The sequence below is a fragment of the Siniperca chuatsi genome, linkage group LG1, assembly GCF_020085105.1.
Source record: "Siniperca chuatsi isolate FFG_IHB_CAS linkage group LG1, ASM2008510v1, whole genome shotgun sequence".
Classification (NCBI taxonomy): Eukaryota; Metazoa; Chordata; class Actinopteri; order Centrarchiformes; family Sinipercidae; genus Siniperca; species Siniperca chuatsi.
The window spans coordinates 26,516,820-26,542,097 of record NC_058042.1 but is presented as its reverse complement, the minus strand read 5'-3'; the positions used below and the strand labels follow the sequence as shown (position 1 = coordinate 26,542,097).

Sequence of the window (25,278 nt, the reverse complement as noted above, 5' to 3'; positions counted from 1 at the left end):
TAGGCTGTTCTCATTAACAAACTGATGATGTGTGATAGGTCTATCTAGTGATGATACAGGGAGCTTTTCCAAAAAAAGAGGTCATGATACAAATGTTGTCAGCTTTTTGCAACCACAAAGAATTATGTTCTTGTTATCAGTGACGCTGTGATTGCAATTTTGCCGGTGAGTGTTTGTGGGGAAACACTCCATGTTCAAATCAAAGCCAAATAAAAAAGGGCATAACATTAATTTGTATCAGAACCTTATTAAATTGTTATTATGATAAGCCAAGTCATTGGTTCCCAACTTGAAGAAGAGATGTGAGATGGTTAACAGGAAAGAAAAGATACACAAAATTCTAATCTTTCTTTTTTTTCCTCTGAAAAACTTGATAGTTTTTCTCCTTGAGAATGTAAAATTACTGATATTAAACAATCTGAGAATGTAAATATAACTCCTTTCTTATACTGTTCACAGAAAGTTTCTTTTACTTTTACTTCATTTTATATGGCCACAAGCCATACAGTTTGAAAACCACTAGTGAATACTGTTTCTAAGGTACAGTATTTGGATTGGATTTCAAAAACCCATATCAGTAGCACAAGCAGCTAGCAGCTAGATTTGCTAGTCAGCAAAACTGCAGCAGATGTAACCAACATCCATGTGCCCCTTGAAATATCATGTTTGAAAGACTTTAAGTTTAAGAAGTTAAATTAGTCAGATGGAACATATTTCTACTCTTTTATTTCTTGTTCCTCTTGGGTCACTGACTCCATGACCAGTTCACCAGTGGTGACCTTTGTCAAGTTACCGATCGTGTTCACTGCACGGGTCGCTCACCACGTGTCACCGAAGAAAAAAGATGGATGGACCTGACCACACCCTGACACTGTTGCAGGCTTTTTGGAAACACTGTTTCTGATTAACCAAACCCCTTCAGTTAACTAATCTGGTTACAGGACAATCAACAACATCATTATGCAAGTCTCTGTGTGTTAGAGAGACATAGACCAACTTACAATAGGATTTGTAAATGGTTAAACTGAACAGGAAGCTGTGTGCGGATACATGGTAGGGTGAGCGGGGTAAATCACCGACAGCTGAGTTTTATATGAGGGACGTGGGTGGTAGGGTGTTTGGAGGTGTGAATGGTTTTATATGAGTGTGAGTGACTGATTCCCAGACACAGAGCACAGTGCATCCTGAATGGGTCAATGGCATTTATTCAGCCGGTTAGTCTGGGAAAACATATGGTGCCATTTGGAGGCCCAGACTGGTGCACGCTGTTCTCCTGTAATTAGACTGGCCCAGCAGAGCAGCTACATAACTGCTTCATGATAACCGCCCTACTGTAGCCTACAGTGCTGCTGCCACCCAGCCCTGGCTGCAGCACAGGACCAGCACACAGCATTACACATCCTGTTAACATACTGTTCAACACCAGTGAACACCAGTGACACCACAGCTTTGGCAGTTGCACATGGGCCAGATTTACTGTACGTATGTGATGGCACAAACAAAAATATGCATGCACCTTTCATTCTATTTGTGCTTGCAAAGTGCATGAAATTTGAGTTTGTGTGTGCAATCAGTGACTGGGGCTGCTTTTTAGTTGCATTCTGGGAATGAAGAATAACTTAAAAATGTGCAGTTCAGCAGTGGGATTTCAGAAAATAAATCAAATATAGTGATGTCTGTAACTAAAATTGTAATAATTGTCTTCATTTATAGAAAGGTTGAAGTAGGAGTCATTAAATAAACTTCTAAGAAAAAAAAGAAAGATGGATGCACAAAAAAACAAGAGGAAATATTGCTTATAAAAAACCTACGCCGCCGCAATATAAATGTCAAATCAAAGCATATCCACAGCACATTAGCAGCTCAGTGAATGTCAAGTTCAAGTTTAATGATCACTCGACTGCAACTCCCCATCCACTCTGTTTGGTCAGATATTGCATTATTTTATATATTATAAAACATTTGGTTATTGTGTTCCTTTATTATTAGTTCTATATTTCTTTTTCTAATTGGATACTTTTTTACTACCTTAGTACAGCTACCCTGTAATTTTTGGGGGGAGCTCTCATTCTTTGTAGTCAGAGATGTTTCTGTAGAATTCCTCCCTACACACACAGACCCAACCTTAGTTTAAAATACCTGTGCATATTTGGTCCTGGGCAGCTCCATGGCTAAGTGGTTCGCACTGTTACCTGTGTGGAGTTTGCATGTTGTCCCTCTGTTTGTGTGGGTTTCCTGAAAAAAATAACAACTGAAAACTCTAAATTTGTGAATGCGACTGTGGTTGTCGATTACATGTCGAGTATATGAGTGTAGTCCTGTAATAAGCTGTCCAGGATGTAACCCATGTCTTGCCCAATGTGTGCTGGGATAAACGTGAGCTCCCTGTTAACATAAGTCCAGCAGAATGCACAATAAAGCCCTTTTATCATGTTTAATTTTACATTTTATGTTTACCCATCATTTGTGTGTTCATCCCTTAAAGGAATGCTCCACTAAAATATATCTTTTGAGAAACACATACTCTCCCATTGGCCTGCACTTAATCTACTTTGTGTAAGAAGGTAGGACACCTTTTCTTTCTCTCTTTTGTCTTCCTTATTGTCTTTGCCCTCTTCTTTTTTTTAATCACTCCCCACCCTCCCTCCATCAAGATCAGGGGAGCAGATTGTGGGTCGAAGGCGTGGGTTGTGTTGGCAGGGCTGTGGGGGCGTCAGCTGGGCTGTTGTCCCGTCAGGGGGGAACAGGCTGGCAGCCCGGCGGGAAGGCCCTGTTAAAGATACACTGCTGGGAATCGGACTGAGCCAGTGCCTGGTCCAAACCACACGCACACACACACACACACACACATCAACACATACACTGGGAGGAATTGGTAAGGAAAGTAGTAGGGGTGTCCAAACCTGGGATAAAGACATTTCCTCCCTCATTTATAAAATCTGACACCAGCAGTCTGCCCTTTCCTCCTCCCTCATCAACATCCCTTCACAAAGATCACAGACACACTCACAGGCACACACACACATGCTGGTGCACATACAGAGAAAATCCAAGCTGCAGCCTAGAGTCTTAAGCTGCAGTTCCTCTAATGACCAAAAAAAATCTCCGGCTTCACAGGATTCCATGAAAAATCTGTCAATTTCTCCTTCAAAATACAGTCAGTACATGAATATAATTTTCTCACATATATATATATATACATATGTATATATATATGTATATATATATATATATATATATATATGTATATATATATATATATATATATATATATATGTATATATATATATATATATGTATATATATATATATATGTATATATATATATATATATATATATATGTATGTATATATATATGTATATATATATATATATATATATATATATATATATGTATATATATATATATATATATATATATATATATATATGTGTATATATATATATATATGTATGTATATATGTATATATATATATATATATATACATATATATATGTATGTGTATATATATATATATGTATATGTGTATATATATGTATATGTATATATGTATGTATATGTGTATATATGTATATTATATATGTATATATGTATATATATGTATATATGTATATATGTATGTATGTATGTATGTATGTATTTGTTTTTATTTTATATATATATATACATACAGTATATATCTTTATATATACTGTATACTGTATATACCATCCAGCCCTCCTTTGACCAAATTTGGATTTTGTGGCTCCAGTAAACGCCCAGTTGGCAACAAGCGGTAAAGCCACCCTATAGCTTCAAAACGTCCTTTCAGAAACCTTCAGAATCCTATGTGCAGTACACAGATGCTACTTCTGTGTTTTTCCACGTCTCTGTGTAAATCCTTACACATGATTTGAATATCTCAGTGGGGATGGAGGCCATTTAAAGGTACAGCAAGCATTGTCACACCTTTTTACACATTTAAGACCTAATATGTACAGTTAACACTCCTTCAACACACACACATATACTTACATACTGTACTACATACTGTCTGTGTCCAGAAGGGGCTGTCTGCATGGCATGCTATTCTCGTGTTGTCTGTTTAGCAAGTACAGCATGTGAGAGCACTACCAAATTTGCATATGCCGCCATGTATATTTCAGTAGCATTTAAGACACACATCACCGGCAGTAAATTATGCATGGAGCTGCTACAGTGGTGGTGCTTGTTTTATGCACTTGTGAAGGGAAACTGAACTGTGTTTTCTTCTGCTCTTGACGCTCAAGGCCCAAGGCCCATTAAAGCACACAGAGCAGGCAGCTTCTAAATGGACTGGTGGTGTACATCGTATTCCCCTCTAAGAAAAGGGGCCTGGCATAGGGAAAGGCGTCCGACAGGTTCTGACAGCTAGGTAATAGGATTCCCACCTCTCCAAAGAGACTGACTGAGGTGCTGTTGTAGTATCCTTGTAGACCACTCTGTCTTTTTATATGTGAATGTGCATGTGTGTTTGTTAAATGCGGTGCTGTGGCAGAGATGAGTGACTGAATAATTCAAAACTGGCATGTCTCACAAAATGATGCAAACCCGTGCATGGATTGTCAGTGGGAGGAAATAGAGTGTTGCAGTAAAGACATCCTAAAAGGCTCTTATGCATTATAAACAAGCCTTTTGAAACTGTTTTCTCATATGCAAATATGGAACACACACAGCTGCAAAGGCTTAATATGAATCTCTCCCATTCACTGCCAATCCAAATGAGGCATAGGGCTGTTTATGTTTATATTGTGTATGCGACTGCTAGAAGAGGATGGAGGGCTGTTGGTCGAAGCACATGAAAGATACAATAAAAGACACAATTGAGCTGCTATCAATGTTTACTTCAAAGAATGAGCAGTTAGAGCTGTGGCTTTGCCTGTACACAGCAGTTGTGTTCATAAGCCTCTTCTGGACTAAGGGAATACTGCAGAGGATAAGCATCATTAGATATGTCATTTAAGACACCTATGCTCTCCTACTGGTCTATATTTATCCACTTGTAGGTCTCTAACAGGCCCTCAGGTCAACACATTGTGTCCCTACCTGTCAGCTCAGCAGTGGACGGGACATATGTGGTGGACAGAGACAATATGAAGCCACCTGCTAGTCACCCTGCCCTCTCCTCTCCTCTCCTCCTCTCAACCCTCCTCCTCTGTTCTACTCCTCTTCTCTTTGCCTCACCTTGCCACTGGATGCATTTGAGACAATTCATATCTTCCTGTTATAGCAGCCTTGTTTAGCTTGGCTTAGTACCAGTGAATCTGCCATTTATAGAGTTCGTTTTAGCCACCTCTGTGTGGTAAATGATGATAAGCCTAGCCTGTAATAAACAATCTCGTAAACAGCTCTGCAGCTCAGCCCTTAATGGCCTTAGGGGCTTGTAAGAGCTTTATAACGCATTTATTACCCCTTTAATAGCCGAGGAGCTGTGAGCCATAACATAAGCTAACACTAATTTAATTTCCTGACATATATTGGCTTTATGTTATCTTTAGGTTTTGGTTATTTTGCCAACTTGATTGATTTCATACCTGGTCCTGTTTAGGGTCTTGCTTAATGCATTGTGGCACCAAAGAAAACTATATTCGACACTTGCCTCAATTATTTTGCCACTTGGTATTCAGAGTCTGGTAAGAGAAGAGGAGAAACCATTACTTTGTTAGCCAAAAGCACACATTCACTCAGAACAGACGAAAGGGCCAGCATGGGGAATAGAGATATTTGATGTTGAATCTCCCCCTATTTACAGTAGGATGCCTGAATAAACGTGTTCAGAAGCTGGAAAGCAGCATTATGACCCATAACCCCGAGGTATTTGAAATGTAACAGCAGGACTTACTTTGAAAAAGAATAGGAGATGTGCTCTGGGCTCACTGTTTATACCTTGATGTGATTTGGACTGAAATATAAAAAAAAGCCTGTTTATCTGTTCTTTCTTTTTGTCCATGGTTGGAAATTGCAGGGTTTAGGAAAGGGAGGCTATTCAGATACACTGCACTGCTGGCAGTGGTTGGAAAAAAGGAAGTCTCGTCTTTTGTTTTAGTGTCTGACGCTGGTAGAAAATTATTCAACAAGTATTAAAGTTTTCATTATATTGTTAGCTATTTACCATGTTTCCTGTCATCGCTGTTCGGTGTTCAAAGCAGATTTTAGTGGTTTTGTGTTGCACAAGTGCTACTGCAATCCTCATAACCATAGCATTATATTTGAAGGATCTAATAGGTAAGAGTGGACCTTTTTACAAGGTACAGATTTTCCATCACACAAGTGCCCTTTCTGCAACATTTTCTCATTATGGTTTATTAAACTAACTCTGGGACCTGGGTGTCTACTTTTTTTTTTCTTCAATGCTTCTTTCTCCAAATACCAATTTCAACCTTTCCTCAATTATTCTTTTGTTTGAAAAGAAGCAAGGTATCAATCTTTTATGTTTTGGAAAATTCTGATCAGTGCTATTTGCCGGACCTCCTGCTTGACAGAGATTGTGTAGCTGGCGTGGGGAGAGAAACACGAAATTGCAGAGTAAATCAATACTGGGCCAGTAATGTTAGGGGGGATCCCCTTTCAAAGAGCAGAGCTTAATTTGTACGCCTTATGTTTTTGATCTGTTACTGTACTCATTTCATTCCAGACGCAGTTGTTATCATAGTTGCTGTTGTTTGTATGTTATTTTAGCTTCTTTCCCAAGTAGCTATTTTGCAATTTGGATAAAAATACAATTAAAGGCCCATCTGTTTCCAATGGTCCTAACGTCATACAGATGGGGTCTGACTATTGAAGCCATACCAGGATCCTGGCAGGTTAGAGGCTTCAGTAATGAACATGCTAAATATGCGACCAGGCTGATTTCATCATAACATAACAAAATGGGTAAATATTCTTTTTCATGAAGTTAAGCTGTCGCATTTTAACCTTGGTGATAGTCCGAGGGAAATACAGGACTCATGTGTAATTTGATTTTATTTTTTAAAAAATTTTTTGTTGCCTTTATTGGATAGTGACAGCTGCATAGAAAGACAGGAAAGGCGGGAGAGAGAGAGAGCGGACGACACGCAGCAAAGGGCCCCGGGCTGGAAATGTACCCGGGCCGCTGCACGGACCCAGCCCTAATGGCACGAGCTCCAGCAGGTGAGCCAAGGACTCATGTTTATAGCTATTTGCCCCTAGCGGTGTAAGTTTTAGTTGCATTTGGGACTCTTTTTACTCATGCCATGCTTCAGTCTCTTGAGACGAGTTTTTAGGTTTTATTCTTGACAAACGGAAAATTGTTTGGTATTCCAAAACGTGATGATACAAAGTGATGAAGGCTTTATATGCATGCATCTGAAATAGCATACTGTTTGTCCAAATATTGTTTTAACTCATGAACAGCAATTTGTTTCCTCATTCACATGTTTTCAGCACAACACCTCAGAATACTATGAAGCCACATGTTTTCAGCATTAGAAGCCCCAGTCCTAATCGTGCCCCTAACCACTAAACCTGACAATGTTAGTTAGTATTTTGTGGGACATGCAATCCTGATTCTGGTTGAGCTGTACTGGGCCACTGTAAAGACCACAGTACTTTACAGAGACCACTGCAACTTTTGAGGAGTCATGGGCTTTGTCACATGCTTTCACTTTCAAACTCCTCACATTAAGCTTCAAACCACTGACCCTATGTCTGCCCAATTATAAATGTCAAAGAAAACCTCACAAAACACATCACATGCATAGCGCATGTGTGTAAACAGCTTGGCCGCACTCATGTATGCTGTTATAGAGTAGTCTTCTTACTTCCTGTCTGATCCTGTTGCTTCCTACAATACAGCGGTAGTCAGTAGGAAGAAAAAAAGTGTTTTTTTTTGTACTTGCTAACTCCTGTTTTAGATACAATGGATACCAAAATTGCTACTAAAGCTGCACTACAGTAAACAGGCTAATCTTATAGATAATACTAACCCCTGCTGACAGCTGACCGAAAGTGTTTATGTTAATTGTAACAAATACGCTGCCCCACCCTGTTCTGGTGTGAGACACTTGTGTGAATGTGCAACACAGTCGGATCAGGTTTTCTGGAGATGGAGGCAGGGTCTGGGAGTAAGTGATCACACTGCGTTGATCCTGATGGACTCAGGTCTTCACTGAAGTACAAGCACCCGCCCACTCCTCTTGCCTTCCAAGCATGCAAGCACAAAAATTTCTAACACAGTTCTTTTACCTAGAAACAAGCCAGAGGGCTCTGACCAAAACACTTCTAATATAAGAAAATTGAGCTGCTTTGAACTTTTGTGTTTTTGATAACTACTTGGTATGCTTCCTGGAGGATAACCTGTGGGCTTGGCTTCCCAAGCTTTAATCCCTTTGATTAAGTGCCAGGGCAAGATAGCTCGGCACTCAATAGGCCTTTTACCTTCCTAATATCCCTACTGTCCTGTGCTTGAAAGCGCCAGTGCTCTCAACTCTCTTGTAGGTGAATTTTTAGCCCTCTTTAGACTCCTCTGCAGATAGTTGTTTTCAAAGTTTGGGCCAATAACCTCCTTCCTGCCTGTGCCCTTTCCCTTGTCCCTCATCCTGTTTTAGGTCAAGGTGTCCTCTGTTCTTTTGCTCTGTTTATGCATTATGATTCATAGCAACAAGGGTGTACGTGGTACGGTACTGCACCTCCCTCTCCTCCTTCCCTCCCTTTCAGTGACCGAGTGGATCTGACGGCAGGGCCACAGCCTCCACAGATTAGCAGGGCTCAGAGGAGGAGCACTGTTGCTGGGGTAATTATGCTGAAAGTTGTGGGTTGCCAGATGCTCGATGGGACTTGGGCCTTGGTTCCATACTGGTAGATCAACCCTAGAAAGCTGCAGCTAATTGCAGGGAGCGTCCATGGTCTAGTCCACCAAAGACCCCCATCATCACAACCATCTCTCAGATCATGGATGTTTTGTGGAAGTATGCAAAGGTTTCCTTGTTGAGTCACTTTGTCTCTTACCTGAATGATAGATAAAGTATATTATTATGATAATCATTTTTGACAATATATCACGCATTATTGACAAAATTGCCCACTGAACCATTCAATTTATCCTTGTAAAGACAGTTGAACGTTACAGCGGATGATTTACAAGCTGTATATTGAACTTAGAAATATATTTTCAAATAATTTTACTGTAACATTTCAGTTTCAGTGGAAACATGAAACTTACATGATGGCTTACTGTGTCAGGCACTTTTCTGCCCAAATAAGCATAATCTTTGATGACAAACATTGAACTTAGGACTTGAAAAAATGTAAAGATTGACTATTGGCAAAAATATTGTATGTTGATGGCTTAATTTCACACATCATTATTGATATTCACTGTCATAAACCCATCTCAGTCAAACCCCTCAGCTTGCCTTTTTACATAGCTGAAGCTTAGCTGTGCTGTATCTGTTTAAATCTTTGCTCATCTGTTTGTGTTTCATACATATTTGAAATGTATCATGATCTGGGTCCAAAACCCAAACAATTGTTTTGTGCAACTATTTTTCTGCTCTTTTATGGGAAATTGTCATAAACCTTGAAGCTTGAAAAGTAAATGAGCTTGTTTGGTAGGAGAAAACCTCAAACTTCAAATAACTGGCTCATATTTACTGCATCTAGCTCCTGATGCCTGTTTTGATTGGCTCAGTGTTTCTCAAGAAGACCTTTTGTTATGTATTTCACTGCAGCTGCCCAAAGACAACCACTGGATTTAGATGCAGATAGAAAACAAGACACTCTCTAAAATTGGCTGACCCTTCCCAGCACTCTGTACCCTCTCTGCCCTCACCGCAGAGATATGAGGGCACTCTGACATACTTCTGAGGCATCTTTTGTTGTTTCTCATGGGTAAATTCTGCCCAGTGATATTCCCTGTGAACCCCCTCCACACATACACACACATACGCACTCACACACATACATAACCAAAACCAGTCCACAGCTAAATCCAGAGTGTTGCAGTTTTCTTTCACACACATCAAATATTGTATAAAAAATACCATTAAAGGATCACAGCTGGAACCATATTTAGATCTTTGCTTACATTTATAATCTAAGACAGTAGCTTGAAATAAAAGGCTGTAATGGATGTATTTCTAACTGTAACTATTTTATAACTTTTCTGTTTGCTTTCATTATTTCTTAGTGCATCCATCCTAAAGATGATTGATACCGTCTTGATGCTGTAGATTAGAGTTGCAGAGAGGAGAGTCTTGTAGTATAAACAAGTAGAAAGATTTGAATGTCGAGAGTGCAGAACCACTGTAGCACGTTCCACTAAAATTTGTTGATGTATAAATAATTCTGCAGGACTACCATTAGTAAGTAAAACATTCATAGATTTGCTTAGTGTACATGCCACGTGTAGTGTAAGTAAGCTAAGAAATGTCTACATATGGTACAGGTTATGTAAAGACAAAAGACTCTTGAAAGACTACCGTAGCCTATGTCCTTTTCAAAGCTGGCAAATGATCTAGCCAATGACATATTGGTGGTGATAAATAAGTTTGCACATTAACCCAAATATCCCATATTAAACGGACTCAACTGCAATGATGTCAACCAAGGAGAGTCAGTAAGTAGCCTAGGAATACAAAGGATGAGCCAGCTCAGTTACAGATGCAGTGGGTTACCAGGTTAGACATGTAAGTTATCAGACTCGGTTAATTAATACCTTAGGTAGGAGAGTGAGTAGCCCATGTGTTAAAGACAAGCTCCTGCTGCTCATTTATGTCCACTAGTTTATCAACATCTATATTAATTGCCAACTTTGATACAGACATAGGCTTCGGTGGCCTCTCAGCTTTGGCACTTATCCTGTGCCATGCCATCCCTCCTCCACACCAAAGCAATGTCCAATGGCATCTGAATAATGTAGACGGTTAAGTCATCCACCATGGCAGATAGCAGCTTGACTGCATGCATGTGTGCATGAGTGTTCGTTTGTGTACACGCCTGTGTACATAAATATGTGCAATACTCAAGATGGGCCCCGTTACTTCTGCAGCAGGGTATCCCTTAACTCCTATCTTTTTAATTATTTATTTCATGAGCAGTATATATATATTTTGTTGGGGGTTATTGGGGCATGAATAAGCGTGTGTCACGGCCTTTTCACAATCCCTTATGAGCAAATCCCACCCCCATCCCTGCCTTGCCCCCAGCAGGCCCAGCTCAGAGTTCTTCTGATAGCCATGAAGGGATTTGGGCTGGATGGGCAGACCCTGACTGGGCTGATTGCTTTGAATGGCACTGGCTAAAGCTGCCTTTGAAAGCAGGGGCGTTGATGAGCGCCTTCTCAGAAGAGCCTGTGTAGTCACTGCCTCTGGGAGGGACCCTCACTAATACCCCAGCATAAGATATACAGGAAGAGGCAGGGATCACCAGTCACCCCCAGCGATATATATACACACACACACACACACATACATGCGCATAGATATGCACACACCCACTTACTTAGGCAACAAGAGAAAAGTACTTCCAGTAAACTTTTTGACTTTTACTTGTGTTGCCTACTAGTTGCTGGATCTATAAGTCAGTCAAGCTAGATGGTGCAATAACTAATTTTACCCTCCCAAAATACTGTAGAGTGGAGTTATTCATATTATTTAAGTTCTCACTCAGTTTAAAGTACAGCATTCGGCACATCTTTCTATTTGTGCTGAAGCTTATTTGAGAATACGCTCTGAACAGCTTGCAAATACAGAGAGGGAGGATTTCAGGAGGAGTATGTGGGCTTGCTTGTTTTGTTCGCTGTTTCACCTTGTCCTTTTGCTCTCATAAAACACCTTGAACATGAGAGAAGACAAATTACAGCTTCAGACACAGGTGTCCTAGTATGTTTTTTTTATCTCTCGGCAGGCCCCCAGGGTACATTACCTGTGTTCCACAGGGCTGGCTGTGACATGGGAGCTGTCACTGGTAGGGCCCCTGAGGCCCAGGCTGCTGCTCTAAACAGGGTGGCCTTCTCTTTTTGATGGCCTGTCCCCCAGAGCATGGAGCTCTGAACTTAGGAAGGGTCCGCACCCAGCACCCCTGACCCCAAACCCAGTTTCCCCTTGACTTTACTATCACCTTAGTCATGGGAACAGGCATATCTGCCATAAGCATCCTTGGTGATTAGCATGAAAACACAGCTATACAGCTTCATGCTCATTACGGTGATTGGTGCAAGTTGAGGCATGAAGACATCAGTGCTTCAGACTACTCATCTACACTGTGTTCATATGTATGGAAAATTCCTAGGTAACGCTTGTTGATGTCTGTAAACCTTGTGTCAGAGTCAGAGAGTTGGGGATACGTGCTTGTCTTCCACAGCAGTCGAATGGCTTCAGGCGAAACAAGCTCATTTTGTGTGAAAGAGAGAGAGACAGAAGGGGAAAAAGAAGTAGCAGTAAATTACTGATAAGTGACAGAGAGAGGAGCTTATCATGTGAGAGCATCAGTGTGGAATGAAGGCCTGATGTGTGTGAGTTAACCCTTTGACACATCTCATGGTTAGGGTGAAGGTGAGTGAAATACAGACGCACAGATGAACAATCGTGGAAAGAAGAGAGGCATAGAGGGAAATGGGAAAGATGGCAGGAGGGGAGTGGGTGGTGCATACAGCGCGGCTGGCTTTATTTTCAATTGCAGTTTACGATTTTTCATGGTCATGTCTCCCCTGCCTCCTTTTCAAAATAATCGGCTGTCGGTTTTTGCAAGTCTGGCCGCCTTTCATTTCAGAGGTTTGTTTTTGAAAAGGTTGCTATTATAGCCAAATGGTTTCTATGCTACTCTAAACACGGCAAGGCATTAGACTGGGCTCCGGTTTCAGGGCCTGGCTCCTAATGAGAGACCCAATCACACAGAGGGAAAAGACGGATCAGTCCTGCTACACCAGACCCAACCTGTGGTTTACCTCTTGAAACATAACCACACTCCTTCCTTCTCTCTTTTCCCCCTTTTCTTTTTCTTCCACTCTGTCGTTCCCTCCACCTCCTGTCATGACTCTTCTCTTTTACAACCAAACTTGATCAAAGTTGATTGTGCAGCTGCACTGTTCCGCACAGATCTGTAAATAAATAGATTAACACCAGGGCCAAAATCTGGCCTGACAGCTTGCATGGATTGCATGCATGGTGCTAGAATACTTAGTTTCATCTCATATTGGTAGGGAGATTTTCCTCTTCAGCAGCAGACAGTGACGGGCTGACATCTAAATGTAAGCAGAATATGTGTTTGTAGAGCACATGTACTGTCCACTGCTAATTACACCTTGAATGTCAAAGCAGAGTGATGCTAATGGTCCTTAAGGTGTCCCTAATCAGCCACAGGTGTTTAAGAGACAGGAGATTGTACTGTAAAAGAAAAAAGGGAATAGTGGGAGTGCCCTCTTAGTATAAATGTTGTTTTCCCACACTGTCATTAAGGCTGAGGCCAATATAGATATAAGTGTTTTACTTATTCCGTGTTCAGCTCTCCATTGTTAGAAACCTTTTAATACGAATAATGATACAAGTTACTAGACTTTTTTTCTATGTTTTTTTTCACAAATTAGAGTCAGTGGGCTCCACTATGGGATCAGTGACAATACAAATATTAGCTGTGCAGGAGTTAGTTTACAAAACACATTGACTCTGCTTGTGACTTTTCATTGTTCCTGTGTACAGAATATGTGATACAGCCCTGACTCAGACAGATTTCAAAACTTACCAATTCTTTGTAATATTTTCCTCCAGACTCTCAATTTTCCTCTCGTTGGTGTATGTCATGAAGTCATACAGTTTTGGGATATTTGCAATTTTTTTGCCCTAATTGAAACATTCTTAACATGAATGGACGTGTTTTCACATTGATTAACACCACCTAGAGCAAACCCATGCATGTTTCTATGTGTTTGAATCTTTCCATCTACTTTGCATGCAGCTACACTAAAATTTGCCTTGCCTTCAGTCTGAACACGTCTTTAGGCTAATCTTTTGCACTGTGAATGTCAACCCATTGCATATCCTGAGAAACACATGTACAATCATTTTCTTAGCACAAATGGTTTTGATTTTGTGTGCACTTTGTGGAATGGTATGGTAGCTACAGTATGGCAGCTATGGTCTCAACTTGTGCTAACCCCATGGCTCTCCACAACTCTTCCACCAGTGGACACAGAACCTTACTGTATTTGCTCTGTGGAGGTTGTTTGTTCTGCACTACTGAGTCACAAGACCCTGTCATTAAGATGGTGGCTTTGACTCCTGTAGCTGTAGTGGAAGAGAGGATGGAGAAGAAGAAGAGACGGAGAGGGCTGTATGCATAGAGAGTCTTCTGTCACTGCAAGACACTCTTCCGTCTTCTTGCAGTGGGGACTATGATTTATGGAGGAGTCTCCATGTTGTAAGAACCTGTGCAGGATCACTTGCTTCTGCAGGAAGAGAGGGGGAGAGAGCAGTCTCCTCTGTCCCTGGTGCTTCTCTTACACACCTATCTTAGCTCTTCTTATTTCAATTTCTGTTTATAGTTTTGACAGATTATAAAAAAGCAATGCCAGATGGATACCTTCTCTTTTTTTCCCCTTCTGTTCTTTTCTCTTTTTTTCAAAGTGAGTGATTGTTAAACAGTTTATGTATTCTCTTTCTGCCTGTGTGTTTATTGGAGGTAGTGAATTAGGTTTGAAACCATCACCGGAGGTTGTGTTTGAAACTTGAAAGGAAGCCCCCATAGCACAGCCCTCCACCCCCCACCCCACCCCACCCCACCCCCACTCACACACACAACCTCAGCGTTAGAATAGTTGTCACACTGTGGCGCCGCTATCTGCACATTATTAGTTATTACTTTATCGGCTCCCAAAGCTGTCAGAAGACACCCTCCTGGAATATACAGCAGCCATAAGCCATCAGTCCTCATTACGCTAGACTCGTGTGCAATTTACACCCAGCTGCCGCTCACACACCCATGACAACATGCTAATGTGTATGTGTTTGTGTGTGTGTGTGTGTGTGTGCACACGCTTCTATGCAGATGACAGGGCTGCACACATATGATAGGAGCACACCTTTGAGGGAATGCACTCACATGTATGAATGGGGCAGGGCTAATGTGCAACTTGATAAAAGCATCCACCAAGGCCTTTATGCATGCGTTTGAAGAGAGCTGAGGCTTATGTTTTTTCATGCTTAGTGCTGCTGCTCCAAGCCACCAGGAGGCAGGGACAACATTGAAAACTGCCGCTTAGGACAGCTCAAGTCCTGTTCAACACACAGGTGTGTGGTAAAACCCCTGGAGGCACCCGGGACAGAACAGGGCAAGTCATGCTGGGTGAGTTACTGCGTATCCTAGAGATAGAGATCAACACAAACGTCACATCACCTGAAGAAACAACCGCTTGTGTGTGTGTGTGTGGGGGGGTGTGTGTAAAAATTTAAAAAAGCATCATATCAACATAATGAATTATGTTTTGATTCAGCTCTTGCACATTTTGCCCGAGGTGGCTGTCATGAACAGATGTACAAGTCAGGTTCTCATCATTACTGTTAGCGTTGGAGTATGAAGATTGTGCAAATCAGACCTCCTGCACCTACATGCCGTTGGATGCCATTGACTAACCTCTCCACCGTTTGATCTAGCAAAGTGGCCACATTAGCACTGACTAATTCCCTTGGCTGTGGGTTTGGAAACAGCACACGTTATTGAGGCCTGCTGACACACTGTGATTGTAAAAGCTGAGTTGAGTCTTTGAATCCTTCACCACCTCCTCACATAGTTTTCTTAAGAAGCATCAGTTGGGCACATGCCCTTACCAGTCTATCAATCACAGGACTGGCGTCCGCATTTGGCATGAAGAAGAAGTGGACATATGTCTGTTCTTGTGGATGTTTGTTTAAACTTTTGAAAAACATCAACATGGTATCATACATGCACAGTTGATAGGAGTTAGTGCACTTTTTTTACAAGTTAATAGTGGCCATCTTGGCAAATAACTATAGTGACTCATATTTGATGGTTATTTCTGTATTTAGTGAGTAATTTCAGTTTCATCTGATGTTTATAGAGCAACAAATCGCATTGTTTTTTTTCGTCAGTCATTATTGTATGCCCCATTTCAAGAGAATGTATGACAGATAAAGTACAGTTTTTATGAGACTTTCTATGCAGCTGTTATAATAATTTTATGAAGGGCACACTCTTAAGAAGGTCATGAATAGTAACATTGCAGCATGCAAGCCTTTGAAGCAGTGGTGTCTCCAGTTTAGTTATTGCAAGAGAGACATGTCCCTATTTGTCTACTCCTGCATTATCTAGAGAACGCAGAGTATGAATGGCCAGCAGCAACAGGAAGGATTTGCTAAGTTGCTCTTGGATACCTGAGCCTCCATCCCACATAATGCTAAACACAATTATGCAAACTTTTTTTTTCAATGACAACAACGCAAAATAATGGCTTTAATATATGCCCTTACCTCCAGCAAGTGTTTTGTATGCAAATTAGGTGCGATTTCAGGGATGGAGAGGCGGAGTGTCTCTTGCATCCATCTTTTGTTGCCAGGCGGATTAGGGGAGATCTGTTATGGTTTGTTAACATGAGAGCTTTTGATTCGGATTGAAACGAAACCATGTGTAGAATTAGATTAAAGACAATGTGTGGTGAGTGACGGCTCAGGCATGTGCTGGACTTCACCCGCCCGTACGCCAGCGCTCACCACTGTGGTCCCATTGTTTGGCCCAGCTTCTGATGTGAAGTGGGTTTTTGTCCTGTTTTTGTTCTGTAATGGGCTATAATAACTTATATAAATCACATTGACTGAGCTGGAGCTCCACGGTTTAGGCTTGGCATTGATGGAAGGCCTGGTTCTCCAGAGGACTGGTGAGCAGAAAAGTCTTGTGTATGCTGAAGTTTGAAAGTCAGCGGGCTTTAGGTTTGACAGTGTTGTTTTGTTGCGAAGGGAATCAGCCTGAGGTTTTCTTTCTGGGGAGGAAGGTCAAATAAAGAGAGAGGAAAGCTTTGATAGTGATCTACAAACAGTGTGTTAGACCAGGACAGGTGAAGATATGAAAAATATAAAAGAGAGCTGAATTCCTTTCTGTCTTTTGCCTTGCCTGAAGGGCTTTATTTTGATATCAAAAAGAAAATGAGAAAACATAATGCTGGATTACCAAATCAGACTGTTCTCATTAAAAAGGGCACACAAACATCAACAAAGGGAGAGAACATAAATAATGTCTTCTTGGAAACTGTGCTCAAGTGGAAGTGAGTGTGTTTTTCTAATGTTAAGTGGTCTTATGTGAAGGTGTGTGTTTGTGATAAGGTATAGGGATGATAAATTAAGGAATCAGGAATTAGTAAGAGCACTCACTGCATTCATTACTAGTCAGTGATGTTTTGTCAATAGCAGGACTCACATCGTCTTGTAAGCTTTGGGCTGTGCATTTAGTTACACTGCTGGGAATTGTCCGTAACCCTGTTTTACATTGAAAATAGCCCAGAGGAAAAGGGGTAAGAAGAGAGAGAGGAGGGGGTGCAAAGAGTAACCACTGATTAATTATGCACATCCCTGATTGTGACATGCTATCTGCTGCTATTAATGGGCAAGGATAATCACACTGGATTGTAATTTCAGCCTATGACTTCAGAAGTGTACTGTGTCCAACATCAATCTTCATACGAAACTCTGCAATTTGGAGAACTTCATTTGCGAGTGCTGTTGAGTCTCCAACCCAGCTCATTTTTAAGAAGAGAAGTAAAGTTAAGTAGAAGTAGGGGCAGAAAGGGTGGAGGGTTGCTTTAAATGGTGTCAGCCATAGACAGGCAAGTTAGAACAGGAAGCTGTGATATTACTGTACACTGCTTGAGGTTATGAAAAATAATTAGAGAGATCTGTGGAAGAAAAAAAATTGTTTTGAGGTGGCATATGAAAGTTTTCACAGCTTTCATTGTATGAACTTTTAATTCCGCTCTAAATGAGTGTCATTATTCTCACTCACACGTGGTATTATTGTGGAGGAAAATATACGAGAGCTTGGAAAAAATATCACATTAAAATGTTAAATATGAGTTAATGAGAAAATAACACTCACCAACTGATTTTTAGGCATCATCAAAATTGCCAAAGAGTCATTTCAGGTACAGTATTTGCTATGAAATGTGTTTCTGTAAATGTAAATGTCTGTTTTATGTCATGTGCGTAATAACTCTGCCTATTAGAGGGAAAATATAAAGAAGATAAATGGACAGTTTATTCCCCATTTTATCCAATTTCAGCACATTTTTTTCATTACAAACTCAAACCGTATAAAAAAATAACAAAGTGAAATTGAGCCCAGCTTCTCTTTTTTTTTGCCTTCTCCAAAAGCTTCACTGGCAGTTTGTCTAAAAGCCGAAATGAAATGAAGAATGTAATTAGAGGGAAGGGAAACTTTTAAGGGGAATTTCAGAATGCAGAGCAATCAGAGCCTTAAAAGCAGCTTTTGGTCCCCCATCAGAGAGTCTCCTGCCCAGCCACAGACAGTACACAGAGTGTAACAGGCCCCCTTTCCACAGAGACACACAACATTTTACTGTTTTTATTCTACCTCCTATGGGTGTGCTTTGCTGCTGTCACACATCCCTTACATTAACCCTGCTGTGTGGCTTCCAGATCCAAGAGGAAACCACAATATACAGGCTTTCTCCTGCTGGAAAGACAGGAAAGGGAGCTTGGTGGTGAGGCGTTTGGGTGGTGGGTGATGGTACAAAAGTAAGAGATAGAAAAAGGGAGGGAGGGAAGACCAGGTGTGAGAAATGGAGAGACTGGGCGAGAGAAATGCTTGAAAAATAGCATGAAAAAGTCTGTCCTTTGGTTCTTTCAGGCCCATTGGCGAGGCTAAACAAACAGCGAATGCTTTGGAGAGACACATTAACTGTAACTGCCCTTGATCTGGCAGTGTTTAGAGTGCTGTCGGCATGGCTAATAAACACTTCATTTAGTTTTAATGGTGCCGGCGCCTCTCCACAGCCTTCAAAAGTACCCTTTATTTGGGTCATTTACGGCTCTTCCTCGAGGAGCACCCGAGGGACGGCAGATCCAGTCCACATCTCTGTCTGCCTGAGCACTCCAGGCCTGGGGAAAATTAATAGGGCTATCTGGGAAAAATAAATAAGTGATGGGCTTTACCCCTGCCAAACAGCCCTGAGAGCTTATTAAGGCAAAATGAAGGGAGATGGGGCAGCAGAAAAAGAGATTTTAATATGAATTTTGCACCTTTTTAATGTAGGGCCAGGCTAGTTCTTTTCTCAGTTTCATCCTTTCTCTTTTTTCTTTTTTATTCCATTTCCTTGTGCACACTCTCCTGTCGTCTTGCTTTGCCTCTGTGTTCTTCTTCTACAGTGATTGTAAACACAGCAATTATGGATTGTGTGAGACTTAATTATAGCTTGTGCAGAGTCCTGGGGGAGCTCTGGCGGAATGCTGCAGCTGATAAAAACGCCAGCTCATCAGCACCCCTCCAATGGTGGCGAGCCCCAGCGAGAATGGACCAAAGGGAACCATTCCCCCAGGGCCCTTCCAGCCGAAGGACCAATTAGTATTAGGCGGGAATTAATCTTAACGGGACACAGCCACTCAAACAGGTCCTCCCAAGGTGAGGAGGAATTAATGTGGTTGCGTTATTGGTTATTGCTGCTGTTGTCTTTTAGGTCGTTCCCCACTCAGCGCATGGGCTTAAGCGTCTCGATGGACCAGATCGGCCTGTAGCTGACATGTGTTCTTCTGCACTCGCCTATCGAGACACGACTTGGAGGAAGCTCCTGGATTGTAAAAAACAGCAAATCGAATTAGAGGAGAAAATGTGCCATCTAATTTTTTGCTGTTCATATTTGCTGCAGCTCCATTTATCCTTTTCTGGAATGGCTTTACAAAGTCGGTTGGAGAGGGGAAAAAATTTCAGGCAGTAGCCTATAAATTCTAGTAACTGCTTCTTGTATTTAGATATTCAAAGCTCAGCCCTATTGTCAGATCCCATCAGGAGGGGGCTCATATAGTGATCCATGCCCAGTTTGAGTATTGATTTCTGGGGAGCATGGCTCCATTAAGGTCCTGCCCGGGGGTGTGGAAGGGTCAGCAGGGGAAGTTGTGGGCTGCCGTGACCCCAGCTGCAGTTTACAATCGATTAACTCTGACTGGGAAGGGAGAAAGTCCTGGGGAAGTAAGCACAGGGCCCCACACGCGATTAGGCTACATTAGCCCTCTGGTCAGAGCTGTTCCAGAGGTTGCAGTAAGTTAATTAGCACTTTCTTATGATATCAGTGATGACAGGGGTGAAGCAGCTAGCATTGATTCGGCTTTACTCCATTTCAGCCTTGGAGACCAACCACCAAAGCACCGGATACTCCCAACCTCCCTACTTCTAATCGAGCACAACATGCACATCACTACCTGGAAACGATTAGTAAGCACTAATCTGTTATGACCGCTAATATGCAAACTAACCGTAAGTGTTGATCTTGATATTTAAAGCTGCGTGAAGTGTTATTTGAAATCCATGCAAATTCGATAGAGAGGGCTGATATCACACTTACAATGCCCATACGTAGACTGTGTGTATGGCACATAAGCTTGAGATCGAGGCTTCCACTTTGACATCCCGTCACATGTCCTCATGATATGCGTGTTTTTGGCTGTGACTGCTCATTGTCTGGCCCCTCTTTCTCAAGAGAAAACACAAAGAGCCTGCACTAATTTCTTATTTTGGCAATTAAAGTATAAAGGTGTCAGTAGCTGATTGTCTTTGTCTCCCCCACTTACCGCATGACGAACATCTCCCTGTCGCGTCATGTCTCACCAATAATCCCTTTGTTGTTTGCCTGCCATTTTCTTTATTTTGCCTCCTGCTCTGTTCTTGTCATTCTTCTTTACTGCTCCATATTTCTTTCTCTCTTGTGCTACATCTTTCTCTCTCATCTGATGGTCTCACAGTACTCCCTTTGTTAAATGAAAGGTTTGCCAATAGATCGCTCACGCTCTTTGTTCTTCTTCCTTTACAGTACGCTGCTCTCAATATTATTTGTTTTACCAGCAGCTAAACTGCATAACACCTTCTTTTTCTCTTTGTCTGTATCGCGCCATCTCTGCCTGTCTGTTTTTGCTCGGGGCCCAGCCAGGCAAGTGAACAGCGACAGATGAAGCACCTTGTCTGTCAGCAATGTTGGAGGGAATTAATCACAATTCAGTAAGTCCTCTGATGAGGATTCAGAGATGCTTGTTAGAGATAGAGCCATCAGGTGTGTCTGATCCGTCATGCACTGACAGCAGCCTCGGGCGGGACACTGAGCCAGGTATTAAGGCCTGTTTAGGGCTCAGTCCTGCCCTCAGGTGCTAGTGGTCATGAGTGTGCAGGACTTAAAATTACCACCCACCAACCCACCAAATGTGGGTTAAAATTAATTGTGGCGGGTGGTGTTGCCAAGTTACTGGCCAGCCTAGCAGAGGCTGAATCTAATTGCAAGGGTTAAGGTTCATTTTTATATGTGCAGCGCACTATGTCCATCAGAGTTGTGGGAAACATAAATTGTAGGGATAGCATGGTACAAATATGCTGCCAAGTGATGTGCCTTTGAAAGTTGAATTCATATTTTTGCACATATTGAAAATTTGTTCACCAAGTATTCTGTGCATAATGAGACACTATTTTATTTTCAGAGTCAAAGATTATTTCCATCCATCCATCTCATTCTATAGCACAAGAAAACTAACAATTAAAATAAAAATAAATAATAATTGACTATTTTTCAGGTTGCCTTGTTACTTACCTTAGTGATTACTAAGGTTGAATTAAATATGTTACATTTATGCACGTTTTAAATTTATTTGTACATTGATATCATTTGAAAAAGTTGTGAATGGATGGATGCAATTGCACATAATGTTTTGGTCAGTAAAAAATGACCCACACATACATAAAACACACATACATACATACATACATACATACATACATACATACACATACAGTATGTAATGCACTATTAATGATGGCATTGTACAGTGTCACGGAGAGACGGACAGACAATAAGCAGTTGAGCTACTCGGCACATTAGCGTCTATATGTGGCCATGTCTTCACATGCCAAGGGAGTGCCTCTGCTCCTTTGGAAAGCCAAAGTGTATGTTATGGCTTTGTGACAAATCTCTGACATGACACACTAATCAGATAACCGCTCAACCCTGAGGCCAGAGAGGGCCACTGGGACAAAAGAACAGGTTGAAAAATAATATATATTTCTAAAATGTTACAAATTATAAGTGCTCTGCTATTGAGGGAGTCTATGTGATGTGCTCTTTGTGTCTGCGCCCAGTTGCACATTCCTCAGGGTAATTTACAACATGGCTCCGAGCAGCTTGTTTAATTTCAGAGCCCAAATGAAAGCGTTTGCGGCGTATTGGCATATTTTTCTTGTTAAGCAATGTTTAAGGTAGAGATAGACAAGGCAGTAATTGCAGGTTTGACTGAGAGTAGGAGTTGAGTTAACAGACATCAACACTCCCCCCTGCCTTGGGAGAAAAATGAGAATAAAAAGATAATGTTGCAGATAAAGCGTGAGAGAGGTATGTCATCCACTTAACTATTTCACTGTTGGGGGACTCACATGGATCCTGCTGAAGATGCAAAGTAGATTCAAAGTACGACGGGAAACATTTGAGCAGAATATAAACAAGAAAGCAAAAAAAGTAACTGGGACAGAAATTAAGAATGAGGACACATCAGCCTGTAATAGCGGTAGAATAACAAACACAAGCCAAAATTAGTCTCTCACAATAAACTGACAGGGGTATAAAAACAAGCCTGCGTACATGATGTGAGATTATAATGAGGCATTGATTGTTTGTCCTCAATTTCCATTTCAGTTCCCTCTCAAATTGAAGGCAGACACTTGTAAACAGCCATACCTATGTCTTTGCTGTTCTCATTAGCTTTTCTTTTTATTTTCCCCACACGTTATTGAGCTAGAGGATCTAGATGAGAGGGCCCGTGTCACTTCCTGTTTGCGGGAGTGCTTCCTGTTTTCCTGACCATGTTCTGGTCTTCTGTTCCCGAGCTAGTGTTTATCGCTTGGTTTGCAACCATCTGAATGTTGCAGCCTGGGTCCTCTGGGATGTTTGTTTGTGCTGTCTTTTATTCTGCCATTTCTTAACTGCCATTGTGGCAAGACAGGAATGTGCCATTGCTTGTTGTTGGCGGCTGGAGTGAGAAAGCCCAATTACCATGGGTCCCAGTGCCTGGTTGTAGTTGTACAGTAGGCTGGGCTGTGTGTGTGTGTTGGGGTTGTTCTGGTGAGCAGCTGTCCCAGGCCCCACTGGCAGTGATGGCAGGGGATGGTTATGGTTGTAGCGGTGACAGCGAGGTGGAGGAAGAAGCAGACAGGCTTATAAGGGACTGCTGATGTGTTCTGTGCTGCCACCTTGGTTCTCCTCAGCAGCCAGCTCTCCCTGGCTGTCTCCCCACCACTTTTAACTGCTGTCTGATGTTGTAAAATCTTGTAGGTGATGCTGCGACTGAAGTCATGTGCGTTCCTCCTAGTTTACACAGTATGTGTGGCCAATTAGAGCTGGGGTTATGAGGCTGATGTATGGATTATAGTCTATTATTCCTTCTTCCCTAATGTTGACCATTAACTGCTGTGTCATTAGTTACTTTACCAACTGTGGTGGCGGCACAGGAAGGCACACAGTCTGTCATACACATTTCTTTGTGGGTACATGGCATGGGACACAGGAATGTGCCTGCAAAACGGTGACAGTATACTGGGGAATTTTAGTAAACCAGGAACCACATTATATGGTTGCCATCTAATTAAAAGAAAATAGCAAGTACATCAGTTTTACTTTAAAACTGGCTTCTTGCATTTTAAAAATATACATTGTTGAAGGGTTTGCAGTAGCATAAAGTCATGAAATTTTACCAACCCTCAATTTAACAAGAGAAACAAACATGTGAATGGTGAGTTTTCTGGTGTTGCAGCTGCAGTGCATACAATAGTATCCTGTGCATGATTCTTCTACTGTGTTGTTCCACTGTGGGCAGTGTTGTGTGTGACACAGCATTGACTTGCTGTCTGTCTGTCTCATATCCAGTGTGGCAGCGTAGTGAGCGGTGTCTAATGGAGCCTCTGATGAATAATGAGTCCATACACTGGTAATGTTCTGTGCCGAGTAACGGCTGCATTGGTTTCTGTCCTGTTAACTCCGCTGGTGTAAGATTGATTGTGGTGTGCTCCGCAGTCATACAAAGACACTTCATTGCTTGGCAATGAAAATAAAGCTTCTCCCACTGAAATGAAGAGCAATGGCACTAGGGCAACAGAGGCAGACCAGCGCCAGGCCTGGAGACAACCACAGCCCCATGTCTCCAGCATGAGTGAGTGACACACCATGAAATAGGCACCGCTCCAATAAGACTTATTTGTTTACACATTGCTTTCTGCTAATTGAGGTATGGCAGAGTTTGTTATTTTTGCCTCAGTTGAGATGAACCTTAGTCGTCCCGATTAGGCCTTTCACTGTACTTAGAGATCCTCCACCAAGACTCTCCTTCAAATTACACTTGACACTGTGAAGAAACATCTAATAGAAGTGTGTAATGGGCTCTGATGACAAACTACACGGTTGGAAGACCATGTAATCTCCCTGCAATTAATTAAAGTGTGTCCTCTGTGTGTGTGTGTGTTAGCGTTTTTTTTTCTTACTCCCTTTCTCTCACACCCAGCCTAACCAGATGCCACCAAATAACTGAAATAACATTGCCTGTCAACAGTAAAAAATGAAGACCCATACCCTAACAAAGAAAGGTACTTAGAGCTGGCAGAGAGAGGCAGATGCAGGGTTATTTATGCTCCAGTGCTTCTCAGTGTCCCGGTAAGGGTCCTCCACAGCTCAACATCTGTACCTCCACCCGCCTAATTACCCACAACACCCCTGCCCAACCGCTTCCTAGTCTGTCACCACCTCAAAGCTCGCTGGAGAAGAGCAGGAAAAAGAGAAGGTGAGAAAAGTATTACCCCTTGCCAGTCGTCATCGTACAGTTTCACCGTTTTTTCCCAGTTTAATTTTTCCTGCTTTAGAGATGATTAGTTACAATGTTTGGCTGTACTTCACATTGCTAAGTGAACGTTTTTGTATGTTCTAAGTGTTTTTACATAGCATTTCTGTCACTTTTGCCTGAAATGCTATATCTTACTGATAGAAAAGATTTTATATTATTTGCTCTCTCTCTCCCACTCCCTTAGCCCTCTTTCCATATTGGTCTC

The 25,278-nt window shown here is 41.6% G+C and overlaps 1 protein-coding gene across 3 annotated transcripts in view; it reads left to right on the top strand.

Annotated features, from left to right (window-relative positions):
* fto (FTO alpha-ketoglutarate dependent dioxygenase) overlaps window positions 1–25,278 on the top strand; it is a 118,922-nt gene that overhangs the window by 65,127 nt on the left and 28,517 nt on the right. Inside the window, exon 9 of one of the 3 annotated variants that reach the window (XR_006378116.1) lies at window positions 15,181–15,318. The exons of 1 other annotated variant lie outside the window; for it this stretch is intronic. Coding sequence is in view for 1 of the 2 variants with exons in the window: in XM_044197324.1 (XP_044053259.1) it covers window positions 7,023–7,134 (112 nt within the window). In the remaining variant the exon portion in view is untranslated. Of the gene's footprint in view, window positions 1–7,022; window positions 7,153–15,180; window positions 15,319–25,278 lie in introns of those variants that run through there. One more of the 3 variants, XM_044197324.1, reaches the window with a different exon arrangement.